The sequence below is a fragment of the Sminthopsis crassicaudata genome, chromosome 2 (genome assembly GCF_048593235.1).
Source record: "Sminthopsis crassicaudata isolate SCR6 chromosome 2, ASM4859323v1, whole genome shotgun sequence".
NCBI lineage: Eukaryota > Metazoa > Chordata > Mammalia > Dasyuromorphia > Dasyuridae > Sminthopsis > Sminthopsis crassicaudata.
Window position 1 is genome coordinate 10490034 of NC_133618.1, and position 22378 is coordinate 10512411.

The 22378-nt window shown below is 37.3% G+C and overlaps 1 protein-coding gene across 1 annotated transcript in view; it reads left to right on the top strand.

Annotated features, from left to right (window-relative positions):
* The window catches only part of ADAM7 (ADAM metallopeptidase domain 7), a 65469-nt gene extending 52957 nt beyond the window's left edge, over positions 1-12512 (top strand). Inside the window, exons 19-23 of the mRNA XM_074284684.1 lie at positions 1158-1223; positions 1908-1964; positions 2878-2943; positions 3471-3521; positions 12399-12512. Coding sequence (XP_074140785.1) covers positions 1158-1223; positions 1908-1964; positions 2878-2943; positions 3471-3521; positions 12399-12512 — 354 coding nt within the window. The remainder of the gene's footprint in view (positions 1-1157; positions 1224-1907; positions 1965-2877; positions 2944-3470; positions 3522-12398) is intronic.
* The last annotated feature ends 9866 nt before the right edge of the window (positions 12513-22378 follow it).

The following is a 22378-nucleotide window of genomic DNA, read 5'->3' on the forward strand; positions in this document are numbered from 1 at the left end:
ACTTTTGGGATATCCTGTATGATTATTAAAATTATTATTATTATCATACTTGTTGTTAGGTTTATTCAGATACTTTGTAAGTATGGGCTGCTGGAAAAATCTGTGGATTTCAATGTCCTCATATTTAAAAGAGAAAAATAGTGGCTCTTAGCTCATTGTCTTGTTCTTAGCTGTGAATGAGATAATTCATTTAAAAACCTTTGCAAACAATATATACATGTTAGCTATTTATTATATTATATTATTATTATTATTAAAATAAGCTATACATACATGACATAAGATGATATTATACTGGTCATTGGTTAATAAACATTTTCCATATGCTTACTATGTGGCACGCATTAACTGCTATGTATTCTGGGACTATTCTGAAAGATGAAAGACAGTCTCTTCTCTAAAGGAGCTTATAGTCTAATGATGGAGACAACGAGTAAGAAACTATACAGAAACAAGCTATAAACATGATAAATCAGAGATTCTCAACAGAGGGAAGAAAGAACGGGACAGGCTTCCTGTCAAAAATGGAATTTTAATTAGGACTAGAAAGGAATCTGAGAAGTAGAAATGAGGAAGAAAAGCATGAATGCTTGAAAGCAATGTGGAAACATTATCAGGCCCTTCTAGTGTGAGCTAAACATGCTTTAAATATGCATCCACAATCAGACTGTGCCTGCCCTTTATCTAGGTAAACTCAGTGAGTCTCATCACCAGGTTGGCCACAGAAAGATATAGTTTGGAGAATAGTAGCTCTTAAAAACATTTTTCTAAGCCTCAGAGGATTTGTATTCTGAAGGTAATATCAAGCAAAAAAAAAATGTAGGCCACTGACTTGTTAAAGTACCTGTCCTGTACTGGGGCTGATCAGTCCATTAGGGGACATCATGTATATCATAAACATTATGTATATCATAAGCTTACCTGATCTGTATTTGAGCTGAGAATATCATCAGATTTCCATATAACCAATTGTTAACCTTGGAGAACATAATGGAAAATAATGCTGCCTGAGTTTATTTTATTATCCATATATTATTTAAGAAGAGGTCTGGGGTTGAAGTCAGGGAATTTATATTCTTGATTTGAAAAGTTTTCACATTGCCTTGAATATCTACATTAATATGAGGTTATCCAACACCATGTTTTTTTTCTATCAGCAAAATGCTTCAGACACCTTTGAGGATATTCCTGCTGGTTATTCTAGTCCTCAGTACATTACCATGGTAAGCATTTTTCCTCTTCACTTTGAAGCATGGATTTCTTTCATCCCTCCACATCCCAAGTGCCTCTGCTATGTCCTCACATCATCTTAGCAGGAGGTTTTCTTAAACACAGATCAATACTAAAGGATGAAGGCCAGGTGTTCTGACCTAAAGAGCAAAGGATTAGGAATACAAGCTCAATAGATTTCAAGACTTTAGGGAGAATATGTACAATCAGAGGTTTCCCACTGTTTATATTAGAGATGCAGCAAAGATAGGGCTAGTTGGGTTCAACCAACTGGAATGATTCATTCATTTTCCCCTGAATTAAATTTCCTGAAAATGAGATCATTCGAGAAAGCAAAGCCAGATGGGAGAATTAGTTTTATTTTTTTTAAATGGATCAATGGAGATTAGTCATAAGAATATTTGAGTGCTCAATTCTGGGTTTGTAGAGTTAAATCTTTGTGGGGGAGAGAGATACGCAGAGAAAGAGACAAAGAGAGACACAGAGACAGGGAGACAGAAAGGGGAAAAGGGGAGAAGAAGAAAAAGAGGGAGGGAAGAAAGAAGGGAAATACACACAGTGAGAGAGAGAGAGAGAGAGAGAGAGAGAGAGAGAGAGAGAGAGAGAGAGAGAGAGAGAGAGAGAGAGAGAGAGAGAGAGAGAGAGAGATTTAATAAGATTTAACTGGTTTGTTTTAGAAATCAACTGGTAAGGAATCCAGAGTTGCTCCAGTATCCACTCAAAATGTCAGAATGGTAAGTATCTTGTGCATAGAAGGTGGTAGTGACAAAGTTTCCTAAACCACATTATCTACATTTTGTGCTCATCAGACATTGATAATTTGTTGATTGATATTTTCTAGCCATGGCTCCAGAGATTGGCTGGAATTAGTTCTATTGATACACAAAGGGTCCTGCTGCAATCTGTCAGGGACTCATTAATACTAGAAAGCCCAAGGGTTGAAACCATAACTCAATAGTGTCAGAATCTATTGCTAATTATAGAACAAAGATAGAATGCTTTGTTAATCATAGCTTACTTTTTCTTTATTGATGACTGCATAAAGTATCCTTATGTCTTATGTTAAAGAATCCTGCAACTTGCAATATCATAGTCAGTATTTTATGAAACATTATTACCTTATATCATAAAATTGGTTTATTTTATATAATAGTCTCCTAGAACCAAAAAGGGAATTGGGGACACCAAATATTCCAAACCACAAATTTGACAAAGAAAGAAACCTGAGACTCAGAGAGGAGAAAATGTCCTGGCCAAGGTCATGTAAATGAGGACAGCCTAGGTTCAAGCCCAAATTCTTCAATAGGAATATTTTTCCATTACACTGCATTGTCTCTCACTGTGAGATTCAAAAAAAAATGCTGGATTTAAGGGCTCATCTCTTAGAACTTCTGAAGGCCTTTATTCAATTTGAGGTTCCTGAATTAGCTACTCCTGAATTCAGCAAATCTACTGGAGGTCAGAATAGACAGACAATATGCAAGTCCAAGTTTGGCCAGTACAGATCATGGGTCTACCTCCACGATTGATACTAATGTCCAATAGGACAAAAGCTCAAAGATAATCTTCCATGTTCTTAAGGGGCCCATTTCCTTCTAAGTCTTCTTCTTAGCCATAACCTTTACTTGGTCTCTGTCTTCTTCCCAGCCACCTGCAAAGCCAAGGATTCCTCCACCACCAATCCCTACCATGGCACCACCTTTTTCTCCCCAGGTGGGTAGATGATTATGTTTATCTAATCCAGCCCAGTCCAGTTCAGTCCAATTTTGTTCATTCCAGTCAGGTCAATCCAATTTGGTTCAATCCAATCCAAGCCAGGCTAGTCCAATCAAAATCGATTTAATTTGGTCCAATCTACTCTGTAAATTGAATTGGACTGAACTGAATTGAATCTACTCAAGTTTAAAAAGGATAACTTTCAGTCAAGTATTGCTCCTATTTTCAAGAATGTTAAAGATTTGCTTCTATAGAACAAAATGATTTTAGAACTTACTTAATGGTTAGATATCATCTTCCACTTATTTTCTTTTTACAAATGATGAAGTTAAAAATCAGAAAGTTTAATGAGGCAGGATTCTAACTCAAGGCTCTCTGACTCCCAATTTTATGTTGTTCTTTTTTGTTTGTTTGTTTTATGTGTGTGTTTCTTTCTTTTTTGTTTTGTTTTGTTTTGTTTTCTTTTTCTTTTTTTTTTTCTTTCTTTTTTTTTTCTTTTTCTTTTTCTTTTTTTAATACCACAGCAAAGTCCTGATGTGTTCAGCACGCCATCTGGGTGGAAGTGGAGTAAAGAGGTATCCCAGCTTCATGAGCAAAACCATTGAGTAACAAGAAGATAGTTACTTCTGTATCATCTTGGCAATTTCTAGCTCTGTAATGATAAGAAGGTTGGGAAAGCATGAATGGTCACCTAGATAATTCATCTTAAACAATCATTTTGACCAGCTATGGAAATATTATATTCTTAGGCCACTGGTAAGAAGCAATCCATTCTAACAATTTCCTTCTGTCTAGGGGCTGAAACCAGAAGTCCAAAACAGCTCTACCAGGCTAAGTTGAGAATTCTGGATGGATGTGAGATCTTCAGGATCTACAAAAGCTATATGCTAATGAATTTCTAACCATTCTCCAAATGTCATGAAACAGATGAGACAAGTAACCATATCACATTGTCTGAGATTCACTGTTTCAATGTACATTCTCCTAATTTCCTTTTATGAGACTGGACAATGGCTGAGTCTTTGTGATCAAGTTTATGCTAATGCATCAAGAAAATAAATTAGAATTTTGAGAGGAAGGAGAGGACACTCTCTACTAATGAGAGAGCCAAGAAACTTCTTTTCATCTCAATATTGTGCCTTGAGTATAATTAGGCCCACATTAGTTTGAAAGGTGACAGGTTGGGCAAGGGACCCATGGTCAGTGCTAGATCAGTATGGCCATGTATCAATTTCTCTTCATTCTTTAGAAAACAAATACGCTACTGTTCTAATTTGCCTTGTTTTATTCAATGGGAGCATTAGGCAGCGGCCATACATTTCAGCAAAGTTGTCAGAAATGATTAATGGGAACCACTACTAAATAACTAGTTAGAAATGCCATGTTTCAGAATTTTCAGAATGGGAGAATCATAGAATTCATAGAGTTAAAAGGACCCTGTGAAGTCATCCCAACCAATGGCCACAGTAAACTCCTCTACATTATGACTCCAAATTGACCCTCTGGTTTCTACCTAAAAAAATACTGGGATGAGGAATTTACTACTTCCTTAAGCATCTCATTCAATTTTTAAAGACATTTTAACTGTGAGGAAGTTGTTTGTTTCTTATCTTTCTAATATGAGACTAAAATCTGCCTTTCTTGCTTTCCACCTCTCCCTCTACAGCATGAAAAATAATTAGAATTCCCTTTTCATAAGATACCCTTCCAAATGGTAATTGATCAATCATCCAACATGTATTAAGTTCCTACTATTTGGCAGCCTCTATATTAAGCTGTGGGGATACAAAAAGAGGCGAAAAAGCTCCTATCTTCAAGAAGTTTATAATCTATTAATTCAATAATCAATTAATTCAATTTGTAAAAAAAATATTGCAGATAGCTATCAGGTAAATGATAGCATAAGAGACTAGTGATGAAACTCCTGCCCCTTTTATTTTTATGAGCATGATGGAAAGCCAGATGCTACAAAATTCTGCAGTCAGTTGGGCTCTGGGCTAGCTAGAGAAGTAATTAATGGATCATTATCAGTTTGGAGGGAAATCATTAATGCTTTGTTTCTGGGCTGTGTACCATTTTTTATCAATAGCAACTGGTAGTGACAAATTAATATCAATATCAATTTATATAAGTAGAGACATGATGTGTGTTTTTGATGTAATAAGTGTGCACATATCATATAGTTGGGATAGATAGCAAACACATTGGATAATGGCAACAGGACCTAAAAGAAACCTGAGAGAAATCTTTAGAGGGATGGACTCAGACAAATAAATGAAATCCAATAAGGAATGAATGTAAAGTCTTACATAGGTTCAAAAACTTAATGTCAAAAATATGAGATGAGGGAGTAAGGGTAGACAAAAATTTATATTTATATATATTTATATAATTCGAAGTTCAGAATTACATAACCACTCCAAAATGTGTACAATCTTAAGCCTCACTAAGAGATACAGATGTTTGAAATAAGGAAAGCAATAGTTTCATTGTATTTTGACCTTACCACATCACACTTGAAATGCTCTTTTGAGTCACGAGTGATATATTTTAGAAAGGAAAAGGAAAACTTGGAGAGCATCCAGAAAATGAAAAGAGAAAGTCTTGAATTCATGCCAAATGAGGGTAATTTAAGGAACCCTGGAAGTTTAGACTGGAAAAGAGAAGACTTAGGGGACATTATTGCCAATTTTGAAGAATAATAGCATTGATATAGTGCTTTTAAGATTGGTAAAACATTTTAGCTATGTAAACTCAATTGATCCCCACAACATTCAAGTTAGATACTATTAATATCTTCATTTCATAGATGAGGAAATTGAAGCACAGAAAGGCTGAGATCCCAGGGTGACACAGCCAGTAAAGTCTGAGGCAGAATTTGGATTCAGCTTTTGTCTGTTCTATCTGCTAAGGGACTTTTGTATGGAGGGGGAAAGATGCATTTTTTTCTTTGTCACAAACAACAGAGTGCAAAGTTACAGGTTAAAGATGGAGGAAAGCAGATGGTGGTTTTACATATGAATGATATTTCTAACAAGTAAAAATATTCAAAATTAGAATTGACTATCTTATAGGGTAGTGAGTTCCCTATTACTAGAGGCAGTTAAGCAAAATAAAATGGCCAATGTTTGGGAATGTTTTAGAGAAGATTTTGGGACTTTATGGCATTCATGGCCTTTTATGACTGTGGTGTTAAAGAGTACAAGAGACAATTTCTGGGTCATTTTCTTAACAATCCTAAAATAGGTCAATAGCGCTCTTGAATGCCAAAGACCTTCATGGTAGCAAACTCAAGACTTTTATGGTCTTGGAAAATGGGTGTTCCAGCAAATGGCAATCAACTTTGATTAATAAGTAATGAGAGAATTAATATTATAATGAGCCACTAGAACTATTCTAATGAACTTTTATATGTCATTTACTTCTAAGTTATCCCAGTCTCGGGCAATCTAAACAAAGAATCTATATCTCCCATCAAAGCCTGAGTCAAAGACAGTGGATCAGGAATTTCACCTTAGATTACAAGTGGAGAAGCAATATCGAGAAGGTGGATAACCGTTAATCCTCTCTTCTATCAGCCCTGTTCTGGAGAGATTTGACAAGAATATAGGACAAGAGAAGAAAGCTGGGGTCTCCCCAGTTTTAATAATTGGCTATTAATATGAAAGAGAAATAATCATTTATCTTACGTGTCATGTTGTAATTCAATCACTTCCCACCTCTATGGTTTCTTTTCCTTATAAAAGTCAATTCCTTCAACCAATCTTTCTGCAGCCTTTATTTCTAGCCTTTTCCCATTTGCTCTGCATTTCTATGAGCATCCTTTTTTAGCCAACATTAGTTTTTCTCCCATAATTTGTATTGAAAGCTGGAGATGGAAAAAAAAAAACTGACTTCAACCAGAATTTTTAAGGACCTTCTGATCTATGCTCTGACACAAATGACCTTTGTAAGTTATTGACAAAGACTTCTCAAATTCTTAAACATTTGGATGGTGAGCATTCACAATGACAATGTTCTGAGACTATAGCTCTACCACTGCCTGAAAACCCATCACATATACAGTATAAACTTTCCTGAAACTCATTTGACCTATTTTTAAAAATGATATATTTTAAACAGACACATATTTGGTGTCTAATTATGTCTCTCCCTACCAGAAAACCATTGCTTGTGAGTGAAAAGAGAGAGAGAGAAAAGGAAGTAGATTCATAGATCAGCCAATACATCATTCCTATTAGACAAAATGTATTGTTCCCCACACATATTTTCCAATTTCTCCAATCATGGAATGTGGATATATTTTCTTCTTTCTACTTTGGGACAAGTCTGGTTTTAGTTAGACAGTATTCAGATTAATTTTTTTTGTAATTTCCATTTTCATTGTTTATAATATTTCGATGTTTTAGTCCTTCTCACTGCATCAAATTATACATTTTCCATGCTTCTCTGTATTCTTTATATTTATTTCATTGTTTCTTATAACCCACTGATTTTCCATTGTATTTGTGTGTCACAGTTTGTTTAGCCATTCCCCAAGCAATGGTCATGAACTTTGCTTCTAGCTATTTGCTATTAGAAAAAAATACTGCTTTTAGTATTTTTGTGAATGATATCTTTGCCCTCCCTGGGGGTTTATACCCCTAGTGGGAGGTCTAAGACATTTTAGTTTAGGTTTTTGGTCATAATTTTTAATTTCTTAATGGAATAAATGGGACATGTTTAACAATTCTACCAATGATGTATTAGTTTTCTTTTCTTTTCATAACCCCCCCAACAGCAATCCTTTCCATCTTTTGCCATTGTTGTCAATTTACAGTGTGAGATGAAATTTCAGTATTGTTTGGATTTGAAGGATGTATGTATGTATATAGATATTTATTTTTATATATCTCACTATTCTTCTATCCTGTCTTTTGAATCTGTATAAAGCAAGGGAGAGGAGTGATGAGCACTTATGTAGCACGTCTTATGTGTCAGGCACTATGCTAAGTGCTTTTTTCCACAAATATTATCTTATTTGGTCTTCACCACAACCCTGGGAGGCAGATACTATTATTCTTCTCATTTTACAGAATTTTTTTTTACAGTTGGGAAAACTGAGGCAAACATGGGCTAAGTCACATAGCTGGACAGTATCTGAGGTCAATAAGGTCTGATACTAGGCCAAGTGCTCTAGCCATTGTACTATAAGTTTCTCAAAACTAGATCTTCTTTGATTTCCATTCTTAGAACACTGTAGGCATTAGGAAATCCATTGGAGACGCCTTAGCTTGAGTAACATCAATCAAACAATGTTTTAGAAAGATTTAACTGGCAGCAGGGGCCAGGATGCAAAACAAACTGAAAACAGGAAGGAAATCAAAATAATCTGCAGTAATGAAAGTGTATGAAGGAAGTATTAGGAGAAAAATCCCTACCATTTGGATCATAATCTTGATAATTTATCTTGACTCAATTCCAACAAATGCAATTCAACTTGATGTATTTACTAAAGGCCTACTGTGTTCCAGCAACTGTGCTACACCCTAGAGATTTCAAGACACAATAGTACAAGCTTCCAGTGAAGTTCCCCTTCTCTACAAAATAAAATTCAAGAGTCAAGGCACAGGGGAAATTGAGGTCACAGAATAAACGAAGCTATACAAGGTCATGGAGGAGGCTTCACTTAAGTTTTCCTGACTTTGAGGCTCAATGATAATGGAGTCAATCAAGTGCCTCAAGATGGAGACACTTCAGAGACCAATTTGTTCAATGCCTTCATTTTATACAGAAGGAAATAGAGGCCAAAAGATAGTATGGGAAAAATGGCTTCAAGCCCAGATTTCATATCTAGGCTCTTCTGTGTTCCTCCAGATGATCAATATCTACCATTCTACAGAAACTTCTGGGCCAAGTGTCTCATTATAAAAATTCATGATGAGCAGATGATGAGGAAGAAGGTCTCCAAGCCTTCCAAGTTGACCCTATACTCAAGTTCACCTAAGCCTGCATAAAACTGGAAAACAGAGAAAAGATAAAAGACACCATAATTAAGAACTGAAGTGCTTGTGCACTCTCCTTTCTGCCCTGCCTGAAATTTCTCTTGTCTTTCCTCCAGGTAGAAGTGCTGAGAATCCCAAGAAGCATTTCTCTGCTAAATTAGGTATATCCCCCAAGGGGTAAGACCCTAGAAAGCTCCCTTTTAGCTTAGAAGGATATTATACTTCCATCCTGGTCATCCTTCCCCCACTCTGGGTCCTCTCAGTCATAGAGAACTTTAGTTCTTTTTCTCCAGTCTGGATTTTTCTCAAGAGAAGAACTAAACTTGGAAGCAAAATAGGGCAGATTGCCAGACAGATGAGTAGGAGGGAAACTTGCTACAATATGGCACCTGAACCTCACATTGGTATTAGGAGACTTACTTAAAATGCCAGGCTTCCCTCCTTCACCTTGGTCCATCTGGAAGCATGTTCTGAGATCCTTGATTTCAGCCCTTCCTGCCCCCAAATGAAACTCCTTCCCCAGCTGGAGTTGATGTCTCCTCTGATCCCACTCTGAACTTCCTGTCATTAGCTGGTCCCCATCCACTCACACCACCCAAGCTCCATCTTCACACTAAGTTTTTCCCTACCCTTCTTCACAGAAGGAAATCAGTCAGAAACCTTTTTTTAATTATCTGTGCCCTGGGGCAAATTCATCAATTTATGGACTTTAGTCCAGCAATAGAGTGAAAATATATTATTTCTTATGTTTCAAATATGGTGCTAGGTTTGGGGAAAACAAAAAATAAAAATGAAATTTGTTGTCCTTGAGGATCTTAAATTGAGCAATAACACATAACATATAATCTCCATCTTGGTGTAAAACCCCAGTTGCCACAGCTTAGTTATGGCTTTGATACTTTTCACCAGTTGCACTTCCTCCTACAAAACATTCTATTTCTTGTCTTTTCAAAATGTGATCATACAATGATTAAAATGAAATCTGTTGTCTTTGAGGATCTTAAATTGTATTAGGAAAAAAACAGCAATAACACATAAACATATAATCCCCACCTTGATGCAACATGCCAGTTGCCACAATTTAGTTATGGATTTGAGTTATAGCTTAGTTTGGCTCTTTACTAGTTGCCCTTTCTCCTACAAAACATTCTATTTCTTGTCTTTTCATTGGTTGTCTTCCAGACCCTTCCCACTTCTGTCTCTTTTTTCCTATCTTCCTTCAAGATTCAGTTCAGATCCAATGCTTGCTGGGAGCCTTTAATGCTGGCTTCCAGATGCTAATGCTTGTTCCTCTAAGCACAGTTTCATTCTATTGAATATCTCTTATTTTCATTGTTCAGTCATTTTTAGCCCCATATAAATCTTTGTGACCCCATGCAAAATTTTCTTGGGAAAGATACTGCAATAGTTTGCTATTTCCTTCTCTAGCTCATTTTACAAATAAGGAAACTGAGGTAAAAATAAATAACTTGCTAAGAGTCAGACAGCTAGTAAGTGTCTGAAATGAGATTTGACATCAGGAAGATGAGTCATTCTGGCTCCAAGCCCATCCACTATGGTCCTGCTTAGTGACCCCACAAATCTAGTATTTACAGTTATTTAAATGCTTTCTGCCCCCTTCAAATGTGTGATCCAAAGAAGAGAGTAAGGGATATTTTTTCTTTCTTTCCCAGCACGTCGCTAAATACCTGAAAATATAATTAATGCATAATAAATATTTATTTATGACTATTATTAATGTTATTTTTATTATAATTTTTGATTTTCAAGCAGCTTTTCTGCTCTGGAATCATGGCCATTCAAAACTGAAAATATTATTGAGACCACTGAGCCCAATTACATCTTATCACAAAATGCAGTCCCATTGCCAAAGACCCCATTGTAAACCCACAACATAGTTAGGACTGAACTCCAGGTCTCCTGGCCCTCAGTCTTAGCCATGTTATAATTCTCTATAGAAAGAAATACTGTAGTCTAGAGATGATTATACTGTTACAGCCAGAGGCGGGGGGGTTCAAATCTTGACTCTACCACATCCTTATATGTATATTCTAACTTTTCTCTTCCAGTCTCCATTTTTTAAAACCAATAATATGAAGTTCTTTGTCTAACCAGAGGATGTTAATCAGGACTACATGGTAGATGTCAACACAGGGAGGTCTGTGAACTTGGAGGGGGAAAATGCATTCTTATCTCCACTTCCTTTTGGATTATTTTGTAATTTTGTGTACTGTTATTTCATCATTTTACCAACTTTCTTCTGAAAAGGCAATCAGAGGTTTTGCCAGATTGCCAAAGGTATTCATAATATGAAAAAAAAAGTTATGAAATTCAGTATAGATTCTGAGCTTTTTCTTATGTTCCTATTCCTGTAGTCTGAGTCACATACTAGCTGGATGACCCTGAACAAGCTGCTAAACAGTATTGAGCCTCAGTTTCCCCAGGAACAGGAACGAGGCAAACCTTGATAAGCAAATCCAAATCTCTTAATTTTTCTTTAGCATATGTAAGGGCTTTCTTGTCAAATAAGGGGCTTGAAATTTATGGCTTCTGAGTTCCCTTTCATCTTGGACTCTCTACTCTTAAATTGAAAAGAGGCAGCTAGGTGAGTGACAGGCCTAGAATAAGCCCCTTTATTTGTCTCATCAGTAAAATGGGAAGTTTAGATTAGGAAGCTGTTCAAGTCTCTTCCAAATCTAAGATTCCATGGATGCAGGAGGCAGTGGAGGATACCACATCATGATCTAGGTCCTTTCAATACATTGGTCTCTGTACAGTATGACATATTTCTGTATTATAAATTGAAAGATGCCTAGAGTCAGCAAAACTTGAATTCAAAAACAACTCCAGATACATATTAGCTGTGTGATCCTGGGCAAGTCACTTAAGCTAGTTTGCCTCCCCTTCTTTATCTGTAAAATGAGCTGGAGAAGGAAATGGCAAACCACTCCAGTTTCTCTGTCAAGCATATTTCAAATGGAGTCATAAAGAGTTGAATACTACTTCAGTCAAAAATAACAAAATAATAACAAACAAAACAATAACTACAAAATAATAAAAACAATTCTTTACTGAAAAAATGAAACAAAACAGAGAACTCTATCTAACCTGAGCATGTGAGGAGGAGAAATGACTTAATTTTAAAGGCCAAAGGATGGATGAGATTTTAAGGCATATATTGTTAGAGTGGATGCTGTATTCAGAGGCCCTGCATCTAAAGTATCATTATAGTAAGTCTCATGGCCACTAGATGGCAGGCCAGCTAACCAAATCTCCTGTGTACTCCCCATTGAACTGCCACAAAAGCCAGAGCCAGCTTTTGTATTCTCTATAGGGGCTTCTTGACCCTGGCTTCCAGTGGGTTTCATTAGATGACAATTCATCATCCCCAGACCCTCAAGACTCCCAGCAAGCTTTGGCTGTGGTTGCCATGACTACACTAACTCCCTCTTCCCTGTCCACACACAGGGTCAGCACACCCAGCAGCTAATGTCTTCCTACCCAGACAGCATCTCCCCTCCTTTCCTCACCCCAGACATCTCATGCCCGTACTCCCCAGACAAACAGGCACCAGCTCCCTGATCGATAGCATCAGGGCAGAGCACAGCGAGGCTGACATCTTTCCACTTGTGCTATAGCCAGACTATACTGGGAGGTGGGGAGAGGGGGAGAGAACGTCACAAAATTTCATCTGTTTTTAGCTCTTGAAGCTGACAAGGTCACAGGAGGGATGGTAAAGAACATCGATTCCATGTAAGTTTTCATTATCCAATAGAGGAAACTGAGACCCACATGCCCTAAGTTACTTGTTCATGGTCACCCAGCTAGTGCATAAGTGACAAAACCCAGATCTAGACGACTATTAATATTCTTTCCCACCCCAAGTGTCCTCTTTCTCATTTCCCTCAGTACCAAAAGGCTCCCAAACATTTTTGGCTGCTCCATATTTTATTTGATGGTGCCAAACAGACTAACTAATGGACTAAGTAATGGATCCTTTCCCCTGCAAAAATGACCATCAAAAATCCACAGCTATTCCTTTTGTCTCAAGAGCAGTCTCATGGATTATAGATGTGATGAGAGGACAGAGGCCCTTGTCACTCCAATGACTTAGAGGTTCGCTGTCAATAGCAATCAATCACTCCTCACCCAGTGGTGAGGGGCCATTGATTAGGCTCGTAGGCTTTTATTGGAAGCTTCCTGGTGCCTGACGGACCAAGAGTCCCTCAGCTTACTCCTAGCTCTTAAGAAACCCAAGAGCAGTTGTCTACTGAAGAAATGGAAGCTGTCACTGTCAAGATATAAGTAACAACTCTACTCGGGAAAATGGTCTAAATGACAGGGACTGTAATGGATATTGATTGATATAAAAGAGGGCGGGAGGTGAGATGTGGACTTCATGCTCTCAGAAGTCTGAGGTGAGGGAGCAGTAATAAAAGCCTGAATAGGAAAGGGTTACCTCCAACTGAACAGGAACAAAACAAGCCTTCAGAAGTGAATCCAAATCTCTTAATTTCTCTCTCTAGCATCTCTAAGGGTTTTCTTGTAAAAATATCACTTCTGCAGATGGGAAATGCCACATAAATGGGATCCCCAAAGATGAGGAATGTACACTGAGACAGTCTGCATCTCACTTCCCCCTACTAAGTGACATGGGATCATAAAGCTTAGATGAAGAAGGAAGAAGTAGGAGAAGGAGGAGGAGGAGGAGGAGAGAGGAGGAGGAGGAGGAGGAGGAGGAGGAAGAGGAGGAGGAAGAGAAGGAGGAAGAGGAGGAGGAGGAGGAGGAGGAGGAGGAGGAGGAAGAGGAGGAGGAAGAGGAGGAGAAGGAGGAGGAGGAAGAGGAGGAGGAGGAGGAGGAGGAGGAGGAGGAGGAGGAAGAGGAGGAGGAGGAGGAGGAGGAGGAGGAGGAGGAGGAGGGGGAGGAGGAGGAGGAGGGGAAGGAGGAGGAGGAGGGGAGGAGGAGGAGGAGGAGGGGGAGGAGGAGGAGGAGGGGAAGGAGGAGGAGGAAGGGAGGAGGAGGGGGAGGAGGAGGAGGAGGAGGAGGAGGAGGAGGGGAGGAGGAGAGGGAGGAGGAGGAGGGGGAGGAGGAGGAGGAGGGGAAGGAGGAGGAGGAGGGGAAGGAGGAGGAGGAGGAAACAGACCCAGAATAGGCAAGGATCTAGCCAAAGACACAAAACTAGGAAGGATCAGAGCCATATCCAAACTCAGATCCTCACCTTCCTTGGCCAGGGCACTAAGATGATAGCCAGATAAAGAGCTAGCTCTCCAGAAATGACTTCAACCCCTAGACTCATGGAAGATGTTTAGAGGAGCTACAGTAACATCTGTTGCTTATCACCTGGGTGACCTTAAGAAAGTCACTTGACCTTCATGGGTTTCAATTGTTCCTTCTGTAAAATGAGAAGGGGTTGTATGACAGCTAAGATTTCTTCCATCTTTCAATTTATGACATAATAATACCATAGAAATATAAGTCATACTGTACAGAGACCAATTTATTGAAAGGATCTAGATCATGATGTGGTACCTCCACTGCCTCCTGCATCAATGGAATCTTAAATTTGGAAGAGATTTGAGCAGCTTCCTAGTCTAAACCTCCCATTTTACAGATGAGACAAATAAAGTCAGTTTGTCAACTGAATTACCCAATGTAAACATCAGCAAGTGGATTTGAATCCAGATGATCTGAATAGAGCATTTTTCTTCTTCCCACTGTGGCACACTGCTTCTCTTTAGGGACAAATGAATCCATTAGAATCACATAGCTTTCAGTTTGGAGCTTTCGAGATCTCCAAGACTTGCTATAGTCAAAGTTTAGCTTGTCTCTCCACGGTTGAACGCCTCACTCTGTCAGTTTAGACAATTCTTTCCCACGTCTCTCTGAATTCTTCAGAGCCACCATTTCTTTTCTCCCAGTAATAGTCCAGTAATTTACAAGCTGCATATTTTTAACTATTTTATTTTAACTATCTCTTAATAATTGGCCATTTAATTTCCATTCTTTACTACTCTGTATATTACTTTACTACACTGTATCTTTTGCTCTCTATGGGGCTTTGCTCTCTATCTTTAACCCCCTTGGAATAATGTGCCTAATAATTTCCCCCACTTTTTGGAACTGAGATGATGAGAGCAAAAGTGAGGAAGAAATTGAAAAATCTAAAACACGATGTTATACTCAGTAGACCAGAGAGAGAAATCTTATGACTACCTGGCAGAAAGCAAGATTTTGTGACAGTTTTAGTGTTTAAAACCCTTCACAGCCTATACCTAAAGGACTCCTTAGCTTCTCATTACTAACATCAGCTCCCTGATATAAAAGTTCCAATTAAGGAGAGAGGCAGCCTCAGTTACTTACTAGAGTGGCAGGCTGGGATACGGCAAACGTGGGTTTTTGTCTCAATTACAAAACATTAAATGACATTGGGGAAGGCCATTTCCTTCTGCTGGCCTTCAGCTTGCAAGGTGCCAAAGATTAATCTGATCAAATTTGCTGAAATCCTACAGTCGCCTAGGAGAATGGCATTTTAAAAGTACATGATATTATGGCTGGCAATGGGATTGCGAGAGCTGAGGAGCAAAGAGGAGAGAGGGAGATAAATAATCTTCTAAGTACCGCAGTGAGCAAATTGGCTGACTGGAGCAAGACCACACCAACGCCATTTAGATGAAGAATAAATCAATCCCAGGAGCTTTGGTTAATGCCGGCTGGTGATTTAGCACCCGCCTGAGCTAAAAGCATCAAGGGCCGGACATTTCGTGATTCAACAATCCGCCTGTGGGAATGAATTATGGGCTGGCTGCATAAGTTAGTGTGGGCATAGCGTGTGCTTCTCTTGGCCCCGTCGGCTGAGAAAGAAACAAGAGATTGGGAAAATATAGGGAGAGGACGAGTCAAAAGGGGTCCAAATCTTCGTTACCCACAACTGAAAACTGCAGACAGCTACATTGGTTCTTGAAAAACTGGCAGTTCCTTCAAGATAGGCAACATGGAGGCCATGCAGTCTAGCAGTTAGAGCCATGCACTTGGAAAAAGGGTTTGAATCTCATCTCAGACATTAATTAGATTGTGACTTTGAGTAAATTATTTAACCTTATTAGATTAGTCTCCTATTCAGTAAATAAGTAGAGTGGACTAACGAACCTTATAATCGTCCAACTTTATGACTGTGAGAAAGCTGGAGTTCTTTGGGATTTTGTCAAATCACATGAGACCAGGGAAAAAGAAGATCAGTGAGTTCTTTTTATCATGGACCCCTTGATAGTCTGGTGAAATCTATGACTCTCTTCTTGGAATAATGTTTTTAATACATAAAAAAAAAAATTTTGGATTATAAAAATAATTATGTGTAACTTTCCATATAATTAACAAATATATGTTTATATATAAATATATTAAATCATAAAGTAAATTATATGTTGTTATATGAAATTGTGAAATAATTTAATTAATAAATCATTAATTATCTATATAATATAATCTATGATATAATAATAATTAATAAAATAATATATGATTTATTCTAATTATATCACAATTACATATAATAATATATAATTTATTTTACATACTATATATGCTATATACATATATATTAATTAATTAATATAATAAATATTGAGTTATACATATACATATATGTATGTTTATGTATTTATATGGTTGTGTGTGTATATATATATATATAAATATAGATATAAATATATATGTGTGTGTGTATACACACACACACATATATATATATATCTATATATATATATATATATATTTTTTTTTTTTTTTTTAAATGTAAGTAATTCCAAGGGCTCTTTTCACCTTTTGATTTGTAGTCCCCGTACTTAATATGGCACAGAACATATCTGTAAAAATTGTTGTTGAATTGGAAACCTGCTAGGTGATACCCATGTGGTCTAGCATCTGTCCTGATCTGGACACTTGATCATCATGGCTGGGAACAGGGACACCTGGGTTCCAACCCTGGCTCTGCCAGTACCCAAACTCTGCTATCTGAGAAGTCATTCTCTGAGGACCATGTTGTTTCCTGTTTTTTTTTGCAAAATGTTCTCTCCACAGCTAATATTCTATGGAGCTAATTATAGAGCTCCCTTAACTCTCTCAGAAGGTAATTGTTAACCTAAATGAATCTCTAATTGGTAAATTTCTAGCACCATAGTAAATTAAGGGGAAGAAAGCAAGATCTAGGCAGCGAGATGGGAATGGGTAATTTTAGGTTGACGGGGAGAAAATTCTCACTTCAAGACCAATCTGGGACTCTCTTCCACGCTCTTCCTATTACTACTTTTCTTCCTTTCTTTTTCTTTGGAAGCCTCAGATTCTGTACAAATCTTAAGATCTTCAGAAAGGGAACTCTAATGGCTGATCAAGCAGAGGGAATGAAACAGGGACAGAGTATCATCCTCCTCAAAGTTCTCTCTGTTTGAAAACAGGGGAGCCAGTTCAATGATCCTCCACTGGAAAAAAGAGTATCTGTGTTGGCTTTACAGTGCCTATCTTGGACAAGTGGCTCAATATAGTGAAATAAATTTGGAATTAGGAAGATCTCAAGTTCTAATTCTGCCTCACACTTACCGGCAGTATGACCCAGAACAAGTTTTGTAAATTTTCTGTACCTCAGTTTCTTTATTTATAAAATGGATCACAATAGCACATACCTTCTGGGATTATTATGAATATAAAATTAGGAGATATGTTTAATGGTATATGAGAAACTTAAAGCAATATGAAATTCTCCTTCCTCCTCCTCTTTTCCCTTCTTCCTCCTCCTCCTCCTACTTTCCTTTTCTTCTTCCTTTACCTTCTCTTTTTCTTCCTTTTCTTCTTTCTTCTCTTCCTCCTCCTCCTCCTCCTCATCGTCATGTGTTCCTCCTTTTTTTCTTCATTATTATTATCCTAGCTCTGTCACTCATTTTCTGTGTGACTTTGAGCAAATCACTTTATTTCTGCATTGCCCCTTTTTCCGTCTGTCAAATGAAAGAGGCAAAGAAAAGTTTTAGAAGAGCTGACCTCCAATAGTCTTTCTAGCTCTAAAATAATCATACTTTCATACAATTTATTGTTTTCATCCTTTACTTTCAGACCACCACTCTCACTGACCTTTGCAGACTATGACAATGGCCTTAACCTCATTTCTCTTCCTGCTCCTATCCACTCTCTCATCGATGCCAAAGTGATTTCCCTAAAACATAGGTCAATCTATGTCACTCCCTTGCTCAATAAAATACAATGGCTCTCTAGTACCTGCAATTATAAGTTCCCTATTTGGATCTTAAAGCTTTTTACAATATGGCTCCAACATATGATACTTACAGTACCATCAAGTTAAAGCAAGAAAACCAGCATCAACTCTAACCTTTATTATATACTAGCTGTATGTCTGGACACATCCCTTAAAATAACTGAACCTCAATTTTCTCACTTATATAATGGATTAGAGGATCACTAATAAATAACTAAACTAATGATCATGTATTCCCAGACATTAAATATTACTTCTCCAGGTTTCCTATGACCCAGTTGTCTGACTTTTCTTCTTATAGGGAACTCCTTTTGCTTTTTTGGACTCTTTTATTGTCTGATCCCCATATCTGACATGTACTCCATCTTTGACTTCATTTCTCAGAATTTTTAGGATCCTTAAAGACTTAATTCATTTATTATCTTTTCAAGAAACCTTTTCTAATCTCTCTACATTGCTAGTAACTTCCACCCAGAAAATTGCTGGGAAATATTTAACAGCTGACTCTCTAAAAAAATATATATATATATATTCATGACACATGTTTAAGTTGGATTTTCCTTATTAACATTTGCCATTACTTTTTGAAAGTCTAGACAATCAATAAAACAATCTATCAGCTTCAGATTTCAAGCATCAATTTTTGAGTGTAAATCTTCAAGTTGAAAATTTATCAATCAGATTGTATGGGCTCATTCAAGCTATCTATAGCATATTTTTATTTTCACTTTGCATTTGCTTTGCATATACCCTCATGTATATATTAGATCCTATGATAGGCAGGAAACTTGAAGAGATCAAAGACGCTTTTAATCTGATCTTTGTATCTCCACTATCTAGAACAATGCTTGACCCACAATAGCTACTTAATAAACACTGACCAATTGACTTTTCATGAGTTAGAAGTTGTTTGCATATGGATCGAGCATTGAGTTCTCATTGAGGAAATGCCAATTTGAAGAACATTTTGCCTTAGTTTCCTTTATGTGTACAATAATCTAATCCTTCCTGGCTTTATGATTGTTGTTCATTTACAATGCTTTTTCATCTCCAAGCCTTTGTAACAGCTGCCTTTACTCTCAGATTACCTCTCGGAATCCCTAGTTTCCTTCAAAGTTGAGCTCAATCAGTACCATCCACATGTGCCTTTTCTGACCTTTCCTCACTTCAGCTATTCAAACCTACACTGCTTTTAAATTAAATTGTTGTATATTTTGTTGTACCCCCTGACTAAAATGTAAATTTCTTGAGGGTCAAAATGGTTTTCTTATATTGTCCGTTCTGTACTTTTCTCTCTTTACTTCTTTTCTTTTCTTTTTCCTTATCTTCCATTTTTGGCCTTTTTAAACTTCTTTCTTTCTGCTCTCTTACCCTTCCATTCTTCCTTTCTTCCTCTCATATTTCCTCCTTTCCTTCATTCCTTTCTTACTCTCTTCTTCCCTTCTCTCTTCCTTCTACCTGCTTTTCTTACTTCCTTTTTCCTTCTTCCCTTCCTTCCTCCCTCCCTCTCCCTTCCTCTCTTCCCTCCCTCCCTTCCATTTTTCTTTCCTTCCTTCCTTTTCCCTTCCTTCCTTTGTTCTTCTCTCCTTCCTCTCTTTGTCCCCTTCTTTCTTCCTTCCTCCTTCCCTCCCTCTTTCTTTGCATGATTTCTCTTTCCCCTTCTTTTCTTTTTTGCTTCCTGAGTGCCTGGCCCATAGTAAGCAACTTAATAAATGTCTATTGGTTGGACAATTGATTGAACAGTAAAACTCAAAAAGACAAAGAGTTTCCTATAACTTTTGGTAGTGCTCACCATTTTTTCCTTACTGCCCTGTAGAACTTTGAATTTTGCAGTTTTTTGCATACAATATCATGCTGCATTTCTTGTCTTCCTCATCAAAATGTGAGCTGCTCAATCATGGTGATCATGCCCTTTACCTAACCAATGCCATGATTGAGAACTTGAAAAACTCATCTAAATCACTTCCTTTCTTAGACTTTCAAGTTCTTCATCAGTGAATTAGAGCTCAATATATGGTGATAAGGTTATGTCAAGAAAAATGTTTTTTTTGAAACAACATATTATAGAAATATGAATTATGGTGATTATCCCTCAACATCAACCTGAGTACACACTTGCTTTGACAGTTAACTAATAATGAACTACAAAAACTATAATAAAGGAGCACATCAAAATACCTATAATTTTTGAAGGAGAGATTAAAATGGCCTAGTCAGCTTACATGGAAAAGGAATTACCAGAGATTGGCCTTTGTGGTAAGCAGGAATCTTCTCAATACTGGGAGAATGTTGATTAGAACTTTTGTAATGAAACTTGGAAGGACATTGATAAGAATTTCACAGAATGGGAAAGAACACGTTGCAATCTGGATCTTTGGAATAAATACCTCTACTGATTGGATATTGGAATATTTCCAAATTACTGAGCAAAACACAGCACATAAAGGGCATCCAAGAAATACTTGTTAAATGAAAGACTGATTGGTAAGGCTCTTGGAAACTAGCCTGGAATATTGATCAATTTTGAAATCCAAAGTTGGAGGGGGAAGTTCAAATCCCATCAATGGTATTAATTAATGCAATGTCAGACTTCAGCATTAGTGAAATGCTTTAACCACTCTGCCTGTGTCAATCAATTCCACTTTGAACTATTATCTTGCATATGTATGTAAGGTTATTAAATTCGAGGGAGTTAGGGTTGTGAAACTCAACCCTGAAATTCAAAAAGAATTCCCATCTCTCTTCTGTCAGTTTCATTTCCATTTTCAAAGGTTGGATTATTCAAGGATCAAGAATCATCATGAATATAATCATTATGACAGAAAGAGATAAAACTAGATGATCTCTAAGGCCTTTCTACCTCTGGTAGTCTATTTTCTAAGTTTCTCCATAACTCTGACATGAATTAGAAAGTCCCTCTCACCTGGGACACTTCATATTTTATTCTAATACTCTATGTTCCAATATCCCTTCCAACTCTGATATTTTATTTTCCAAGGTCTAAGACCTTTTGCTGCTGTGCATTATATATTCTAAGATCTCTTCTAGTTTTAATATTCTCTTCTATTCTGCCATTCTACTTTCTAAGGTTTTCTGCTGTGCCATTCAATTCATGTTTGACCTGGGAATTATCACTTCAAGAGAAGTCATTGCCTTTGAGCTCTATATCTATATGTCAGCTTACTGATGATACACTGATCATTGTCAAGGTATGAACACTATAAAGAATTCACCTAATTCCACATGCCCACAGAAAAAGTCAAATTGCTTAATTTCAAGTGTTAAATAATTCACACACCCATAGAACTCAAGGAGACCCTAGAGACTATTTCACCCAATCTCATTTTATTGTTTAATTATTTCAGTTGTATCTGACTTTTTGTGGCTCTATTTGGGATTTTCTTCACAAGGTTATCACAGTTATTTGCCATTTCTAAAAACTGTTTTATATAGAAGGAAACTAAGACAAACAGGGTTAAGTGACTTGATCAGGGTCACACAGTTATAAGCATCTAAGGCTAGATTTGAATTCAGGTCTCCTTGATTCCAGACACAGCACTCTATCCATTGTGCCATCTAGATGTCCAATCTTATTTACAGTTGATGAAATCAAGAGAACTGTGAACATAAAATGTATTTTCATAGTAAAGAGAGTGATCTGGTTTGCCTGGAAGTATATGAATAGGAGGGATATGTGTTTGATTGTGTGTGTGTGTGTGTATATGTGTGTGTGTGTGTGTGTGTGTGTGTGTGTGTGTGTATGTGTGTATTGGAGATGGAGATTGAAGAGAAGGGTGCTACTCCATTATGGAGGGACTTTGATGCTGTACTTTGTTCAGGAGGCAATGGGAAGCAATTTTGATCCAAACAGTGGCTGGGTCAAATCTATGTTTCTGGTAACCAATGAATGAGATCATTCTTAAGATCCTTTTCCTTTCTCAGAAGCCAGGATTGATTGACAATTTTCTAACAGCTGAGGATACAACAAAAAGTTACAAATATATTTAAATGGAACCCAGAGAGCCAGTTGGTAAGCCTTATAAAAACAATCAATTGAACTATAGTTGACCAACAACCTACATAATGCTTGGGTTCCCTTCCAAAACTTAGAATCCACTGTCTATGAAGTCAACAGAGACCTGAAAAGAACTAAGTTCTCCTCCCATGTTCTCCCAGGCCCATGTTCTG